Genomic DNA, 14534 nt, shown 5'->3' with positions numbered 1-14534 from the left:
TCTGCTCCCTCGTACAAACCCCACCCCTTTAAAAAGTGCATCAGGGAAGAAATCCTTGGATTTCTTTTCTCAGCCACACTTCCCAGCTCCAGGGACACGGCTGTTGTTTTCCACTCTTTGTGTGGGGAGCACATTCCCACCCACCAGCACATGGATTCTGCCTTAAATCCACCTTTCCCAAGAGTTCCTCTGTGATCCATGGTTATTTAGACACGGCCATGGTGGCAGAGAAAGGAAATCCAAGAGAGGAAGAACCCCCTGGTCCCATCGAGGCGATTCCTGTTCCACTCAGCTCCCCCTTGGAAGGGGAACAAGGCAGATCCTCACAGTCTGAAGGAGCTCCAAACATCCTCGAGCCCCCTCCTTTCCCACAAGGAAGTACAATGCTCCTTCACTTCCTAAATACATCCAAAAAGGAAAAGAAAAAGAGATTCTGTGCAAGTTCCTGGCTCAGCACCTTGGATCCGGCCGGGAGCATCCCTTGCCAGCTCTTCCCAAGGAGACTTGTGCTTGCAGTGCCACCTCTGCCAAAAGACAAGGGAATTCTGGTCAAACTTGTTTCCTTCAAGAAGAACGCTCCAGTTCTCTGGGTTTTCCAAAACATCCCGAGGCAGCACTGGAAAAACCTCCTGTTCCCACAGGATCACATCCTCGCTGTCACCGTATCAAACCCTCTTCCCGCTGGATTCACGGATCGCTCCCATTCCGGGTCTCCGAACTGCAGAGATTCCCTAAAGCCACCGGGACAGAAGGATCACAGGAGACACCAGAGGAGGCAAAAGTGACGTCTCAGCTTCCTCCAGCTTCCAGAAACACATTTAAAAGGGAATTATTTTGGGACCATCTTTCAAAGACTCACGAGTGGCGTTTCCTGAAAGCGCAGGAAAAAAAGGGCTCGAAGGAATCTTGGAATTATTTTAAACCATCCCCTAATCTAGTTCGAGATGCAAATATGCAAATCACCATCAGAGCTGGTGCCTATTTTTACTCTGCAGCGAGCTGGGTTATTGGAAAAGGAAGATGTGCTTTGATATTCCATGACAGGGATTCAGAAAGATCATTAGGCCGGGTGGTCATTCCCTAATTCAGGAAGAGGAGCTGGTGGTTTTAAAGCAGAGGCTGCTGATGGTAATTTGTTTGTTGCTGGAGGAGGGAGTGAGAGGGAACTGCCACGGGATAACCTGGTCCTTGAGGCAGAGTGGCTGTGCTGCTCTGGAATGCTGCCATGTCCACGGGCATTCCCAGCTGGTGCTGGGGGAAGGCGGCCGGGCCGGGATTCGGGAAGGGCTGCGGCAGAGCCGGCTCGGGGCCTGGGCTGCAGGGAGACAACACAACTCTCACCACTCATGGCCATCCACCCCACAACCAGTTTACAAACAACACCACTGGCTGCTCCAAGAGCAAGTCAGGGCTTTAAAAGCATATAAATTTGAACATAACGTGAACAAAACGGTCATTTTTCAAGGTATTCAGTGGCTTTCTGGCTACAAAAACACATTTTTTACACACACACCCTCACAAACTAAACCAGCTGCAGCCCCAGGTTTCCCTCCTGTTACTCTCCCCTGTTAATAAACAGAGAATTTCCCAGGAATATTCCCTTTCCATAATTTTCATGCCTGTAACTTGGCAGGTTTTTATGGTTTTTGCAGGAAAATTGTTTTCACCCCCAAAATTCTTCAACAGTTTTGCTACTCGATGATCCTTGTGGGTCCCTCCCCACTCAGAATATTCTGTGAAATATATTGAATTAATATATTGAATATCTGTGGAATCTCTTTAATTTTTACTCTCTGGGGCTGGGTGGTTAAACCTGAAGTCTGAGGTTCCTTTTCAACCTTCCTCCCTCAAAAACTTCCTGGGAAACATCCAATTTTATCCCTAATAAAGTTCCCACTGATACTCAGTTCAGTAAAATTGGTGTTTTCCTTTCAAAATTCCGTGTCACTGCAAATATAAATATGGCAAGAACGTGGCACTTCCAGGCAAAGCAGCAAAATTCCCACCTGGGAGAGGAATTTGGTGGCTCCATACCTTAAATAAGCAGCTTGAGGGGGCTGAGTGGCTCCTGAAGAATTGAGGCTTTGAGGTGCCAGGCTGTACCCTGGGGACATGGAGACCTGCTGGACCCCCTGGATCATGTAATTCCCACTGGGAGGCTGCACGGGATACGACTGCAAAGAAAATCCAGCAGGAACCTGAGATTTCTTCAGCACATTTTGGAAATCAAACCATCAGAAAGATAAAAACCCCTTTAATTTCTTGCATTTCTGGCTTAAATAATATGAGATTTCCTCAAAATTCAGGTATCACAGGACTAAGGAGCTCACTGGGTTTGGATTTGGGATGATTTATGGGAAGTTTGTCCCAAATAACCACTCCAAGCCCAGCATGGCCAGCATTATCCAGCATTTCTGACCACTGGAAGCAGGAATCTTGGAAGGAGCAGCAAACTCCAGTTGCCTTTTGGCTTAAATTACTTTCTAACCTCCAAATATAATGAATTTTCCATCGTCACCGGGAGTTAAGGACACGGAATTACTTTTAACTGACATATTTTCAGATCTGGCAGTTGCTATGGCAACTATTCTTTTCCCACTGAACAATTAACATTAAAGTAAAATTCACTTCAAGTAAAAACCCTCATTCTGTGCTTTAAAACCTCTCCCTCTCCTCTGTTTTTTCCTCGAGCCCTCAGTAGGCACATTGGGGACACCGTAAAACACTCCTGAGCCTGAATATGTGTTTGCAACTAATAAATATGTTATTATCCGTGTATTAGAACTGATGGAACATGTTCATTCCTTTAAAAGGACCTAAAAGGGGGGTGTTTCCATATTTAGGAAAAAAAACCACACTTGGGATTAATATTATATTGCAGTTCACCCCCGTCCCCTCTATTAGAGAAGAAGGGAACGTTCCACTCGGGGACTGACATGACTCACAGCAGGAGCTGAGACACACAATTCCAAGTGTAAAAAAAGGAATCATGGGAGGAATCCTGTGGAATTTTCAATACTGGCCAAGCAGAGCCATCAGTGCATCCCTCAGGTTTTCCTGGCAAGGCTGTGAAAAGCCCCCCCAGGCAGTGTGAGGCTGCTCGTGGGTTTGCTTCGTGTTTGATGTCATCCTTCCAAACACAAATCCCAACTTCTATTCCCAGATCCCAGGGAGACTGACCTGCACAGAGACCCCTGAGGATGTGGGTGGGAACTGTGCAGGGTGGTGGAGTTTGGAGTAGGCTGAGTACATGGGGCTCTCATTCATCAGCTTGTTGTAGAGCTCCAGAGCTTCCAGAACCTTCACGTTCAGCTCCGACAACTCGGAATGTTTCCTGGTTCAAAACAAAGGGATAAAGACACTGAGCTTCTTCAGAGGGGGCAAAAAAGGGAAGTGGTTCGTTAAACAGCCTGGAATGTGCAAGAAAAATTAAGCCTTAAAAGGAAAATGGTCAAGTTTTTACCCATTTATATTGGAAAATTGCCGTTCTGGGACTGGAGGGAGAGCCCAAGTGGTGCAAAACTGTCCCTCCCCAGAGCTGCCAGGAGACAAAGCAACTGCCAGGGGTATTGTCACCCCCAAATATCCCCAGAAATCACAGAATCATGGAATGGCTTGGGTTGGAGGGAAGTTAAGGATCATCACTAGCCCAGGTTGTTCCAAGCCCCGTCCAACCTGGCCTTGGACACTTCCAGGGATCCAGGAGCAGCCACAGCTTCTGTGGGACTCCTCACCCTCCCAGCCAGGAATTCCTTCCCAATATCCCATCTATCCCTGCCCTCTGGCAGTGTGAAGCCATTCCCTGTGTCCTGTCCCTTCATCCTTTGTAAAAAGTCTCTCTCCATCTTTCCTGGCTCCTTCAGGTCTTGGAAGCCCAAATCTGGGGAGGGAGAGGTGAAGATAACACTGAATAGATTTTCCTGTCATGGATGGTGAGCAGGACACTGATAATTCCAACCTCTGGCCAAAGCAGCCAAAAAAAAATGCCAAAATAAAATGCACCCATGACTTGTGCAGGAAATTTTGGAGAGCAGCAACCAAATCTGAGTGCACCCCCTGGGAACTCAATCCTTCAGCATTAAAAAAAATAAAGGGAGGGTTGTCGCAGTTTCCTTGCAAAGTTTTCCAGCTTGGGAGATGAAAGCACCAAAAAAAAATTAAAAAAAGTTATTCTAACTGCACAATTTGAAGTAAATCAGGAAATAGGAGAAGCTTTGTTAGGCTCACCTGTCTATCTCTTCTAGTTTTTCATCTATCATTGGACCCATCTGCTGGCAGATATCTGTGAGCACAAAGTGTTGAGGCAGTTAATATCTTGCACAAATTAAGAGTTTAAATGCAGCCAAAAGCATTTATTGAAACAAGCAATTGATTTTTGCGTAGCCGGGTAAAAATCCAATTTTTTTCATGTTCTTTCGATAACTGCTCAGCTCAGAGCTGGGATTTGGATCTTGCAAAGCTCAGGCATTTTCTGGGAGCTGGAAGCTATGCAAATTGCTCTGCTAAACATGGAGCTGGCTTGGAACTATTAAAGAAATTCAAATTATACACAGAGCCCCACACTCCCACTGGGAGAGAAACTGTTCTCCGGCACTCTCTTGGTACAGACCACGGTTCCTCTAAGCTTAAAATAAACACAAAAGAACCACCAGCTCGAGCCACAAAAGGTAATTTTGTGTGAGCAGAAATAATATAGAAAAATAGCTCAGTGCTCCAAGTACCTTCTGAGTCGAGAAGATCTGGAGAATCAAGCTTTAAATCTGTAGGATCTATGCTCTGGAGCACCTGCAGGGTTTTATCCATCTTATCCTGGAAGGTGAAGAGAAGATGAAGAACTTTTATTTCTCAGCCATCGCAGAGATGGTTTATTTGAATTTTCAAATAAAAGTTCTTTATGCAAAAAGAATTATCTGCCAGCATCCAGCAGCAAAAGGATGTAAAAGCTCAGCAATATTTTACATTTAAAGTGGCTCCATACCTCATCTATATAAACTGGCTCAGGCTCTGCTTTCTTGATTTCTTCTGCAGTATCCTCAGGAACAGAGATTTTATCCACAGCTGCTGGAAGAACAAAGATGAGTTTCTTTTCTGCAGCTCTACCTTAACTTAAAACACACATTTCTTCCCTGCAATCCATCAGTTCTTTAAAGGGCAGAGATGTTTGAGTAAGTGCTTCAAGCAGTGATGCACCCAGTGAAAGGCAAATGGGTTTGCCTGGAAAACCTAAAAGCTAAAAAACCACCTCCAAAACATTCCCTTCCAGCCAAGTCCTGAGTGCTGAGGTTTATTTTGGTCTCCTGGGCTTGGATGGAGCCAACAATGTGACTCTGACAACCCCCCGCCACGGGTGGGGATGTTGTTCTTGGGTCTGAAGGGAGAATGTGACATTTTAAATTCACTGGATTCATGTGTAATATGTCAGTGACAAACAGCTCTGGCGAGCTGAACCAAAATTTCTGTAAGAGGAGGAAGAAATGGAAAACTTAAGAGGAGAAAACAGAGATTCCAGCGAGCTGGGAGCTGTGGTTGCTGGTTTGAAACAAGGGCAGGATGTCTCTCAGTTCTTTCCCCAGGCTGATTATCAGGGAGTTATTTTGTTGAGGGGCTCTAATTAGCTGCAGCATAAACCTGCCTTTCTAAAATAGCTCCTGAGTTTTTGGGCAGGTGACTCACCTGCCTCGGGTTCCACAGTCAGGTCAGAGGTCACAAAATTGGAGGGGAACAGCCCCACTCCTCTGTGGTTTTCACCTTTCCACCAGTTGGCATCACTGGGGGAATAAAGATGGATTAAAAACCCTGGGTATTAAATCACAGACAAATTTTAGGCTTTTTACACAAACCTGTGATCCTGAGTACAGAGATTAACACCAAGCCACAGCCAGGAGCTGGGGCAGAGGGGAAGGAAGGGAGGAAAAGGAATCAGGGGATCAGGAATCACTCCAAACTTAACACAATTCATCAATTCTTTATATTGATGCTTTTATAACTCTCTACATATCTACAGGTGGTAACAACAAGAATCACTTCAGCTATTTATAATCACTTTTATCCCTACTAAATGTGCTCCTTGATAGCCAGAGATTTAACAAATGCTGGAAGCAGCTGGAATTCAGCTCTGTGATGACAAACAACCAACTAACACTTATCATAAAAACTACAAATTGCATGAAATCCTTGAGTTTGTCTGCACTAGAGGTCAAAAGCAGGAGGATGGAAAGACAAAAGGAAGATAAAGGGGTGTGAGGGAGGCCAGAGTGACAGGATGTTTCTATGAGGAAAAGTTCGCCATCCTAAGAAAACAATATTTTGTGGGATAAATAATGGTGGGATAAAGTTCCCCCTCCATGTTATACCTGTCATCCAACACAAAAATAATCTCTCCACTTTTAAAGGTGAGCTCATTGTCCTCCACAGCTTCAAAGTCATACAGGGCTCGCACCTTCCTCAGGCTCTGGGTGTTCTGGGGCATTTCTGCACTCGGGTACAAGGATTTGGTCTCTGTTTGCTGCTGCTTCTGCTCTTGCAGAGACAATTCGATGGCTACAGTTAAGGGAGAAAGAAAAATCAGGTGTCTTGTGTGCTTAGCCCTGTATACAAAGGTGGTTTGATTTCTTAATTTAATAAAAATTGTATTTATTGTGTTATTTAAACGTGGTCTGCTTCTCTAAGATTTAAAATTTCAAGTTCAAACGGCTGCCATGGGGAAGAATATATCTTACCCCAAATCCATGAATGGCACAGTATTCCAATTCCCAGCCTGCTGGGAATTTGATTTCAAGTCCATGAGGCAGAAAAGAGCCCAAATTCCCATTTCCCTGCTTTTTAACAGAACTTCTGGAGCACAAATCTAACTTACCTTTAGCTATATCTTCATCTTCTTTGGTTTTGCTGGCTGATGAACCATTCTTAGCAGCATTGGTGGAAGCCTGCAAGGGCAGGAACAACAGAAAATTCAGGTTACAAACAAAAAAAACCAAATCTCTATAATTATGTATTTAAAAAAAATTAGCACCAAGTTGTTCCTGGTCAGCTGCCTTAAGGAATCAAGATGATTTTCAAGAAAGAAAAATCACCAGTCTGCAGAACCTCAGCCAGGTTTTGTTTTCAGCAGGGAAAGAAGTAACATAAATATTGAGATTTAATACAAGTAACATTTAAATAATTATTTTAGTTGTATTTATTATATTTAGTCATATTTATTAAAGTGAGAAATTACTCTTTGCACCTTTGTCCTTCACCCCTCCTTCCCAGTTGGGAGGTGCTGACTGAAACCCTCTGAGTCTCCACACCAGCACAGTGAAATCATTCCTAGAGTTTTCATTCCCACAGGGAAGTGGAATTGGGTGCCAGTGCTCAAACCTTCCATGTTTCCACCATATGTTTTAACACATAGCCTGGATTTAGAAGTGAAAACATCTTTGTGGAGGAAGGAAAGATTGTAGAAGTTAAAAAACCCCTCGGTGTTTAATGTGGAGCAAAGTAAACTTGGGGTAAGGAATGTGAAATAGGGGCTGTCATTGGAATTTTTAGGGCTGATCTGCACCTGACTCATAATTAACATGAAAATATTAAGAAGCATCAAGAATAAAGGTTAGAAAGAAACCACCTGGCATCATATCTGCCAGTCAGAGAAGGTACAATAAACCACAAAACGTAAAGAACAAACCACTGCAAAACCCAGGACAACCCCTGACATGGACAGGGAACTGCCCAAACAGGGAACGGGGACCTGGAAAAGGAAACCACAGCACAGATCCTCTTCCCAAATGTCTCTATTCCACTGCCCCTTGCTTTGGGAGGCTCTGGGAGGGAGAGTGAAGGGGTGTGTGCTCCATGGCAGCAAAATGAGAGCCAGGAAACACCAAATTCCAAGTGTGGGTGTAGAATTGTTTCAGCTTCAGGTGGTGACAGGAAAATGAAGCTCTAAAAAATCTTTGGGAGAAAACGAAACAACTCACAGGGGCATCATGGGATGGCCTTCAGTCTGGTCTTCTTTTTCTAATTTTCTCATTTTTTTTAATTCATAAAAAAAGCAGAATGGCCAGAAGTGAAGCTCAGCCTAAGGAGGAGCCCAACAGGAACCAGGATCCTGCTTTCCTCAGATCCAAAGCTCCAGTCACCACATCCAGGCATATTTTCCCTTGTTCCCAGGAACACTGAATCCAACAGTATCCCAAACCAGCTTTTACCTGTGATCCAGCTGCAGGAAAAGTGACCCCTTCTTCTTTTAAAGATTTGATAGTTGCAGATATTAAGCTGCACTGGGGGTCTTTCTGGAATTCCTCTGACCACTCCACCATGAGGGTTTTGAGCTTCTCACACACTTTGGGGTGAGCCTGGAAGACAAAATTGCACAGGAAGGGATGTGCTTGAACCTCAGAATGAACAGGAGGAGTGCTGGTATTTTAAATTCCCTTTTAAGGTGGTTAAGGAAGGGTTAAAAGACAAACTGTTTGACTTTTCAAATGTTAGCCACGTTTCCACCTCACTTAGCACACTTATCCCAAATTTCTGCCCTTCTGTGTTAAGTTACCCCCCATTTTACCTCAAATTTCTCTCCATTCCTTTTGTTATTCCCCTCCCAACCACAAAAGTTGCTCTAATATAAGACACTGTCTTTCCTGACCTCTGCAGTTCCTCCTCAGATGCCAGAACACATTTCTGCCAGCTGAGAGAATCTCACAGAGCCCTGATCCCTGAACCATCCCTGTGTCTCCTTGAATCAGCTTCTCCCACAAAAAGGGAATTATCCACAGAGCCACCCAGCTCATGGCACAGTTTCCCCTCCCAAACTGGGAGCTGAGGGGCAGGGATGGGCTGAGATGTTTGCCTGGAGTGGGGGCAGAGCAAGCTCAGGTCTGCAGTTCCTCTGCTCCCACGTTCTCCTCCAGCCTCTGCACAAGAGCAGTGCTGGCCAAGATTCCTGAGCCAAGGAATCAGCTCCCACTGGAAGCCTGGAAACATGTTCTGAGCAGTGAGAACATTGACAGGTTTGGGCTCCAACGTGCCTTTGATTCCAAGGCAAGCCGTGGTTTGATGGGCTCAGGATCAGCACAAAGACATTTGTTACACTCCACTGAATCTCCTCCCAGTTTTATTTGCCCTCTGCACATTATTCCCCCCAAAATGGGCCAGGGATGGGGGTAAAACATCAATAATTTCCCAAAACCATGATGAATTCTCTCCAGCAGACCATCCTCCTGTGGGATTCCAGGTTTCCCTGGCATTCCAGGAGCTGTCAGACCATGAAGGTCGAGTCCTGGTTCAGCCTGGACCGTGGGTAATGAGAAAAGGGGAGCACTTGCAGACCTATTTTCCCATAGAAAGCAAGAAGCAGGAGAGCTGTGAACTCAATTTTGCTTCCCAGCAATTTTATTAAGTTCCCTTAATTGCTTTGCTCAACCTCTGATGGTTCCAGGGCTCCCGTGGAAGGAGCTGAAAACTCCTTTTTAACCCATTAACCAGGTTTGGCTCCGGCTGGAGCAGCAATTTGGGAAAAGCTGGTTGTGCTTTTCAATTCATCACATCCAGATTAAATCCCATCAGCTGCTGGACCCCAACCTTTAAGTCTTCATTTCTTGGTTATTTTCTCTTTCAACACCCTCAGAATCTTTAGAAAATTGCCTGCAGATTTTACCCTTTTCCTTGTAAAAACGTGATTTAACTTTCTCACAGTTCTCCCTTCAGAGTTTCATTCAAGGCCAATAAAACCCTCCTCAAGAAAAGCTGCATTTACCATTATCAAATTAATCGAGTTTGGGAAGAGTCACAGGTTTGAATTTCAATTAAAACTGCTCAGGTCATGTGAGGTATTAACAGCTGTCACTTCTTTAATCCACTATTTTTGACAGTAAAAATCCCAAGTTTCAGTGAAAACACAAAGAGCAGTTCCTGCAACTGCACCAAAACTAGAAAAAGTGTGTTAACCACAATATTAGTTTTGTTATGCTGAGATAAAGCAGAGAAATTACCAAAATAATCCTCTCCCAGAACTTAAGGTTATAAAAGCTTTACCTTATTTATTATCCCTCGAGCTTCAGTGGCAAAATCCCGAGAACACACTTCCAGGTGAAATATCTTCCCACAGTTTGAGACACAGGCTCCTAAAAGCTGCAAAAAAAGCAGAGATACAACTGTGAAAAAGCATGAAAACAGTGAAAATAATCCAAAATAAAAGAGTTCAATTCAACCCCGTGTTTAGTACATGCACTGCATGGTAATGAAGTTATTAACTGAAGTTAATAAAGGTGTTAATTGTTTAAATAAAGGCTGTGTTGCATCAAGAATAGTGATTTTGGGGGGAACAGGGAGGATTTACTCACTGTCAGTGCTTGCAAAGCCACGTGGGGAACTTTGTGGTTTACCCTCTTCATGATGGCTTTAAGGCAATCCTTTGCTCTGCCAAAGGAACAGAGGAATAATCAGGAATAATCAGGAATAATCAGAGAGAAATGCAGAGCAGACACTCCAACTGGATGAGCAACAAATGGCAAAACAGTTTTGAACAAAAAATGTCCCCGAACCTGAAAACCTCTCCCAGGGCTGGGCTCAAAAAGAGATTTAACCACCTGTTTCCTCCTATCTGTGCAGTGGCTTGGAAAAGGCTCCATTTTCCCCCTGGACCCATTTCCAAACTCTGCTGGGGAGTCACAAAGGGATAAAATGATATTAAGTCGAATTAGACAACAGAAGAAATGTCACTATAAAAAAAATTATTAAATAAATGGTTATTTTCGAGGCCACTGCAAAGGATTTAATTTCCAACTTGTGCTGCTCCAGCTCTTGGATCCCCTTTTCCAGAGCCCTGAGGACACAAGGATTCCATAATTTCTTTCAGCACAATCTGAGGTGGGTACAGAACAATAAACAGCATTTTAAATGTTCCAGCTGAGGAGTTTTTCCCACTCTAAATGAGCATTAATGGCAGCAGGAGCTGCATGGGTTCAGGCAGATGAAAAGCTTCATTAACATTATTATTTTGAGCTCCTAAAAACATGAAATCCCCCTGAAAAAGCTGATGCTGCATTTTGAAAACTAATATCCCTTGAGCTGCTGTATTAGCAAAGCACAGAAAAGTCTCTGTGCCACAGAAATATACTTTTATTTTTAACATTTTTAGCATAATTTCAGGTACAAACAAAGTCAACTTAGTTGTTTTTAAGTTACATATTTATTTAAGTTATATATTTATTTGTTCTCATAATATAATTATTTATTATTATCTCAGTGATGGGCAGGAGGGATGAAAAGTACCCAAAACTGAAGTGATTTTAACATTCAGAATTTAGGATTTGATCTCATGGAAAAAACTTACATAGATAAGATTTAATTGTGTATTTTTCTATAGTTATATTTTTGAATGTATCCTGCATTTATTACAATCTCCCCTCCTCCAAAACCAGATTTAAAACAGTTCCCTCAACAAAAATGGCACTAAACCCATTGGTTTTTAATAAAAGATGGAACAGATTTGCTATTATTCCTTGTGGGAGGTAATTAATTTAAAAAAACAAAGAAAACAACAAAACAACCAAAAACCCCTCAATTTTCTCAGTGTCATAATCTTATATATTATAGAATTTAATTTACCAGTTGTATTTAAATTCTAAATTCCTTCAGAATCCTGCCTGTGCACTAATTGAGGTTTAATTAAAAATTAAAAACATGTTATCACTCAAAAAAAATTAGCTTAAAATTCCACATCTTTTGGCCACTGTAAGATCCCTGAAATTCCCCTTCTATCCCACTATTACCACCCAAGTTCAACTGATTCCAAGTGATCTGTGTTTTGATCCCTATTTTTTCCCCTTTTCTCCTCCCTCAGTCCCATTTTTCCTCCTAATTAACCCCAAATTTCTCGTCATAAATAGGAATTTTCCTGCAAAGGAACTATTTCCCTTTCTCCTCCTGGCACAGTCACCTCCCAAAATTTAGGCTGGATCATTAAACAACTCGGGCTGCTGTGCAAAATTCCAGAAAAAACCTGGAATGTTCTCAGTTTTGTGCTGGAATAATCCCACTGGAATATTTCTTTTAAAGAATTTCAGAGCCAACGCCACATATTTGTGAAATTTGAGCATTTTGAGGGTTTTCCCCCTGAAACATCCTTCACACCACCACAGAATTCCATGGAATTCCGAGGCCCAACTCACCCATTGGGAGTGCTCCCGACTTTGTCACATATATCCATGATGAGCCCCCAATCCTCACTGGTGTTGTATTCATTTGTAGCTTTCTCTGGAAGGAAAAAATCAGATTTATGAAGTGTCAGACCCCGTTCAGATTCCAGACAACACATCCCATCGCATTCCTTAATATTGATATTGACCAATAATTAACATTTCATGGAATCAGGGAATGGTTTGGGCTGGAAGGGACCTCAAAGCTCCTCTTGTTCCACCCCCTGCCATGGGCAGGACACTCATTTTTTAGGGATAAACTGATAAGGCTTCATGTTATTTATTTGTGCTTTTAAGTTTTTATTATTTTAATCCCATGTAAATACTGCAGATCAATTTTAGAAATGGCAAATCAAGTATTTTATACATCAAATTTGCTGCCTTAAGGTTTAATTTTAATCCACCAACTTGATATTTTAACTGAATTCAAAGAGAAGTGCCAATTATTATTATTATTAATATTCAATTTATTTTAAAAATCAAATTAAAATCGAACCAAATCATCTCCTGGAGGTTGGAGATTCCCTGGATATACCAACCCCCAGCGCTGGACAATCATGGAAGGTTATCCTGAAGTGTTTGGTGCACAAAGCTTGGGGTTTCCTGGGAAGTTCTGCCAGGGAAAGTGGCTTTTTGAAATCCCATCTCCATCCCCAGCGGGTAAATCCTCCCATCCAACCCCGTTATCCACAGGAATCCAGCTCCTCAAATTCCAGCAGCCACCAGTTGTGCCCGGAAAGCCAAGGGCAAAGAGCACCAAGGCCTGGAAAAGAGCCTGGGCACGTGATTCCATAGCACTGCCTGGGGTCACCCCTCTGGAATTCCTGGGATTTTTGAGAGCTGCCTCTTTTTCCAGGAGCAGCAAACGGGAAACAGGGAGAAATGGTGGCAGGTCAACAAGAAAACTCCGTGGGCTCTGGATGCTTCCAAGGGCAGCTTCCCTGCCCTCATGGTGCTTGTCAGGAAGGCACAAGTGGCACTTTTATCTTCCATAAAAAACTTGGAAGCGCTTCCCAAGGATGTCCTGAAGTTTTTCCTGGACCCTCAGTGGAAATGGAGCCCAGCTTTGCCTGCCATGGGTGAAACAATCCCAACTCTGCCCGTGGCTACAGGAGGGTTTGATGATTGCAGGCTTGACCAGGAAGTGAATCCTGGAATCCCTGAGGCTGGATGAGAATTCCAGGGTCATGGATGCCCCGTGTGCCCGATGCCCACCTTGTCACTGAGTGCCACAGCCAGGCCTTCCTGGGACACCTCCAGGGATGGGCACTCCAAACCTCCCTGGGCAGCCCCTGCCAAGGCCTCAACACCCTTTCCAGGAGGAAATTCCTCCTCCTGTCCAACCTGAGCCTCCCCTGGCACAGCCTGAGGCCGTTCCCTCTCCTCCTGTCCCTTGATCCCTGGGAGCAGAGCCTAATTCCCACCTGGATCCATGAGGGAGTTGCAGAGAGCCAGAAGGTCCCCCCTGAACCTCCTTTTTTCCAGGTTCATCCCTCACTCCACACCTTCCACATCCCAAACCACAGCACGGCTCCCACTCAGTGCTCCCTGCCCTCCATTCCCAGGCCTTTTCCCTCTCCCTCAACCAGCACATTCCTACCTGGAGGAATGTCAGAGGCAAATCCCTCCTCCTGCACCCACACAGCCTGTTTTGGGGAGGATCCCAACGCTGCCCAGGGAGGATCCCAATCCCAACGCTGCCCTACTCCAAACCCTCCCAGCACCAAATGAAACACCTCCTGCTTCCCTCCTTCCCACAGAGGATTTTGCAGGATAACTCCTTCCCAGATGCTCAGACTTGGCATTTGATCAGAAGGAACAGCTGGGGGAGGACACATTTTCCAAGGGGTTTTTTTTCAGTGCTAAGAGAACACAAACTCCAAACCCGTGCTCTGCCTGATCCTCTGCATCCCTCCAATTCCCACAGGAATGCCGGAGCGGAGTTTGCTTTGAGAGAAGGAACACTCAAATCCCACTCTGCTGCCTGGTGGATTTTTAAAAAGCAGGAAGAGCGAAGGCCCAGGGAGTGATTTTGAAGTGGGTGAGTCCCCCGAGCTGATGTGCAGCTGCAGCAGGAGCTGTGCCAGCCCGGGAGAGGACACTGGAATGAGCAGCTGGGAAGGGGCTGGGAATTGTTTGCTGCTATTCCTGCCAAAAGGAGAAAAGCTTGGGAAGCTCCTGCCTCCAAACGCTGTCACAGGAAAAGAGGGAATGCTTTTCAGGTTTTCAGGATCGTCTCTGTACCACACAGCAGCCAAACCCAAGCGGAGTGTCATGGAATCATGGAATGGTTTGGGCGGGAAGGGACATTAAGGCTCATCCAGTGTCAGCAGGGACACCTTCCACCAGCCCAGG

At 44.3% G+C, this 14534-nt stretch overlaps 1 protein-coding gene across 2 annotated transcripts; it reads right to left on the bottom strand.

Annotated features, from left to right (window-relative positions):
- Window positions 1-1107: 1107 nt before the first annotated feature.
- On the bottom strand, window positions 1108-12237 carry STAM2 (signal transducing adaptor molecule 2). Of its 2 annotated transcripts, none has more exons than XM_027695914.1 (13): window positions 12153-12237; window positions 10323-10398; window positions 10015-10110; window positions 8190-8336; window positions 6857-6926; window positions 6354-6540; window positions 5674-5768; window positions 4979-5061; window positions 4722-4809; window positions 4228-4282; window positions 3181-3334; window positions 2035-2174; window positions 1108-1315 (listed from the first exon to the last, which is right to left on the bottom strand). In XM_027695914.1, exons 1-13 carry the CDS (start codon window positions 12188-12190, stop codon window positions 1108-1110), a joined length of 1437 nt encoding a protein of 478 aa, XP_027551715.1. In that variant the 5' UTR covers window positions 12191-12237. The 2 variants fall into 2 exon arrangements, with proteins under 2 accessions (XP_027551715.1, XP_027551716.1); XM_027695915.1 differs by having other exon boundaries at window positions 4979-5058.
- Window positions 12238-14534: the final 2297 nt, after the last annotated feature.

This window comes from Neopelma chrysocephalum, unplaced genomic scaffold, assembly GCF_003984885.1.
Source record: "Neopelma chrysocephalum unplaced genomic scaffold, ASM398488v2 Primary Assembly neopelma1_103b, whole genome shotgun sequence".
NCBI lineage: Eukaryota > Metazoa > Chordata > Aves > Passeriformes > Pipridae > Neopelma > Neopelma chrysocephalum.
The sequence above is the reverse complement of the archived record's forward strand: the minus strand, read 5'-3'. Positions and strand labels throughout refer to the sequence as shown.

Excerpts from the sequence above, each read along its gene's own strand:
- STAM2 (XM_027695914.1), bottom strand. The coding sequence starts at position 12,190 with ATGGATATATGTGACAAAGTCGGGAGCACTCCCAATGG. Across the intron at positions 5,769-6,353 it reads ATTTTTGTGTTGGATGACAG|TGATGCCAACTGGTGGAAAG; the intron begins GTATAACATGGA and ends TTATTCCCCCAG. Across the intron at positions 4,810-4,978 it reads AGCCAGTTTATATAGATGAG|GATAAGATGGATAAAACCCT; the intron begins GTATGGAGCCAC and ends TTCACCTTCCAG.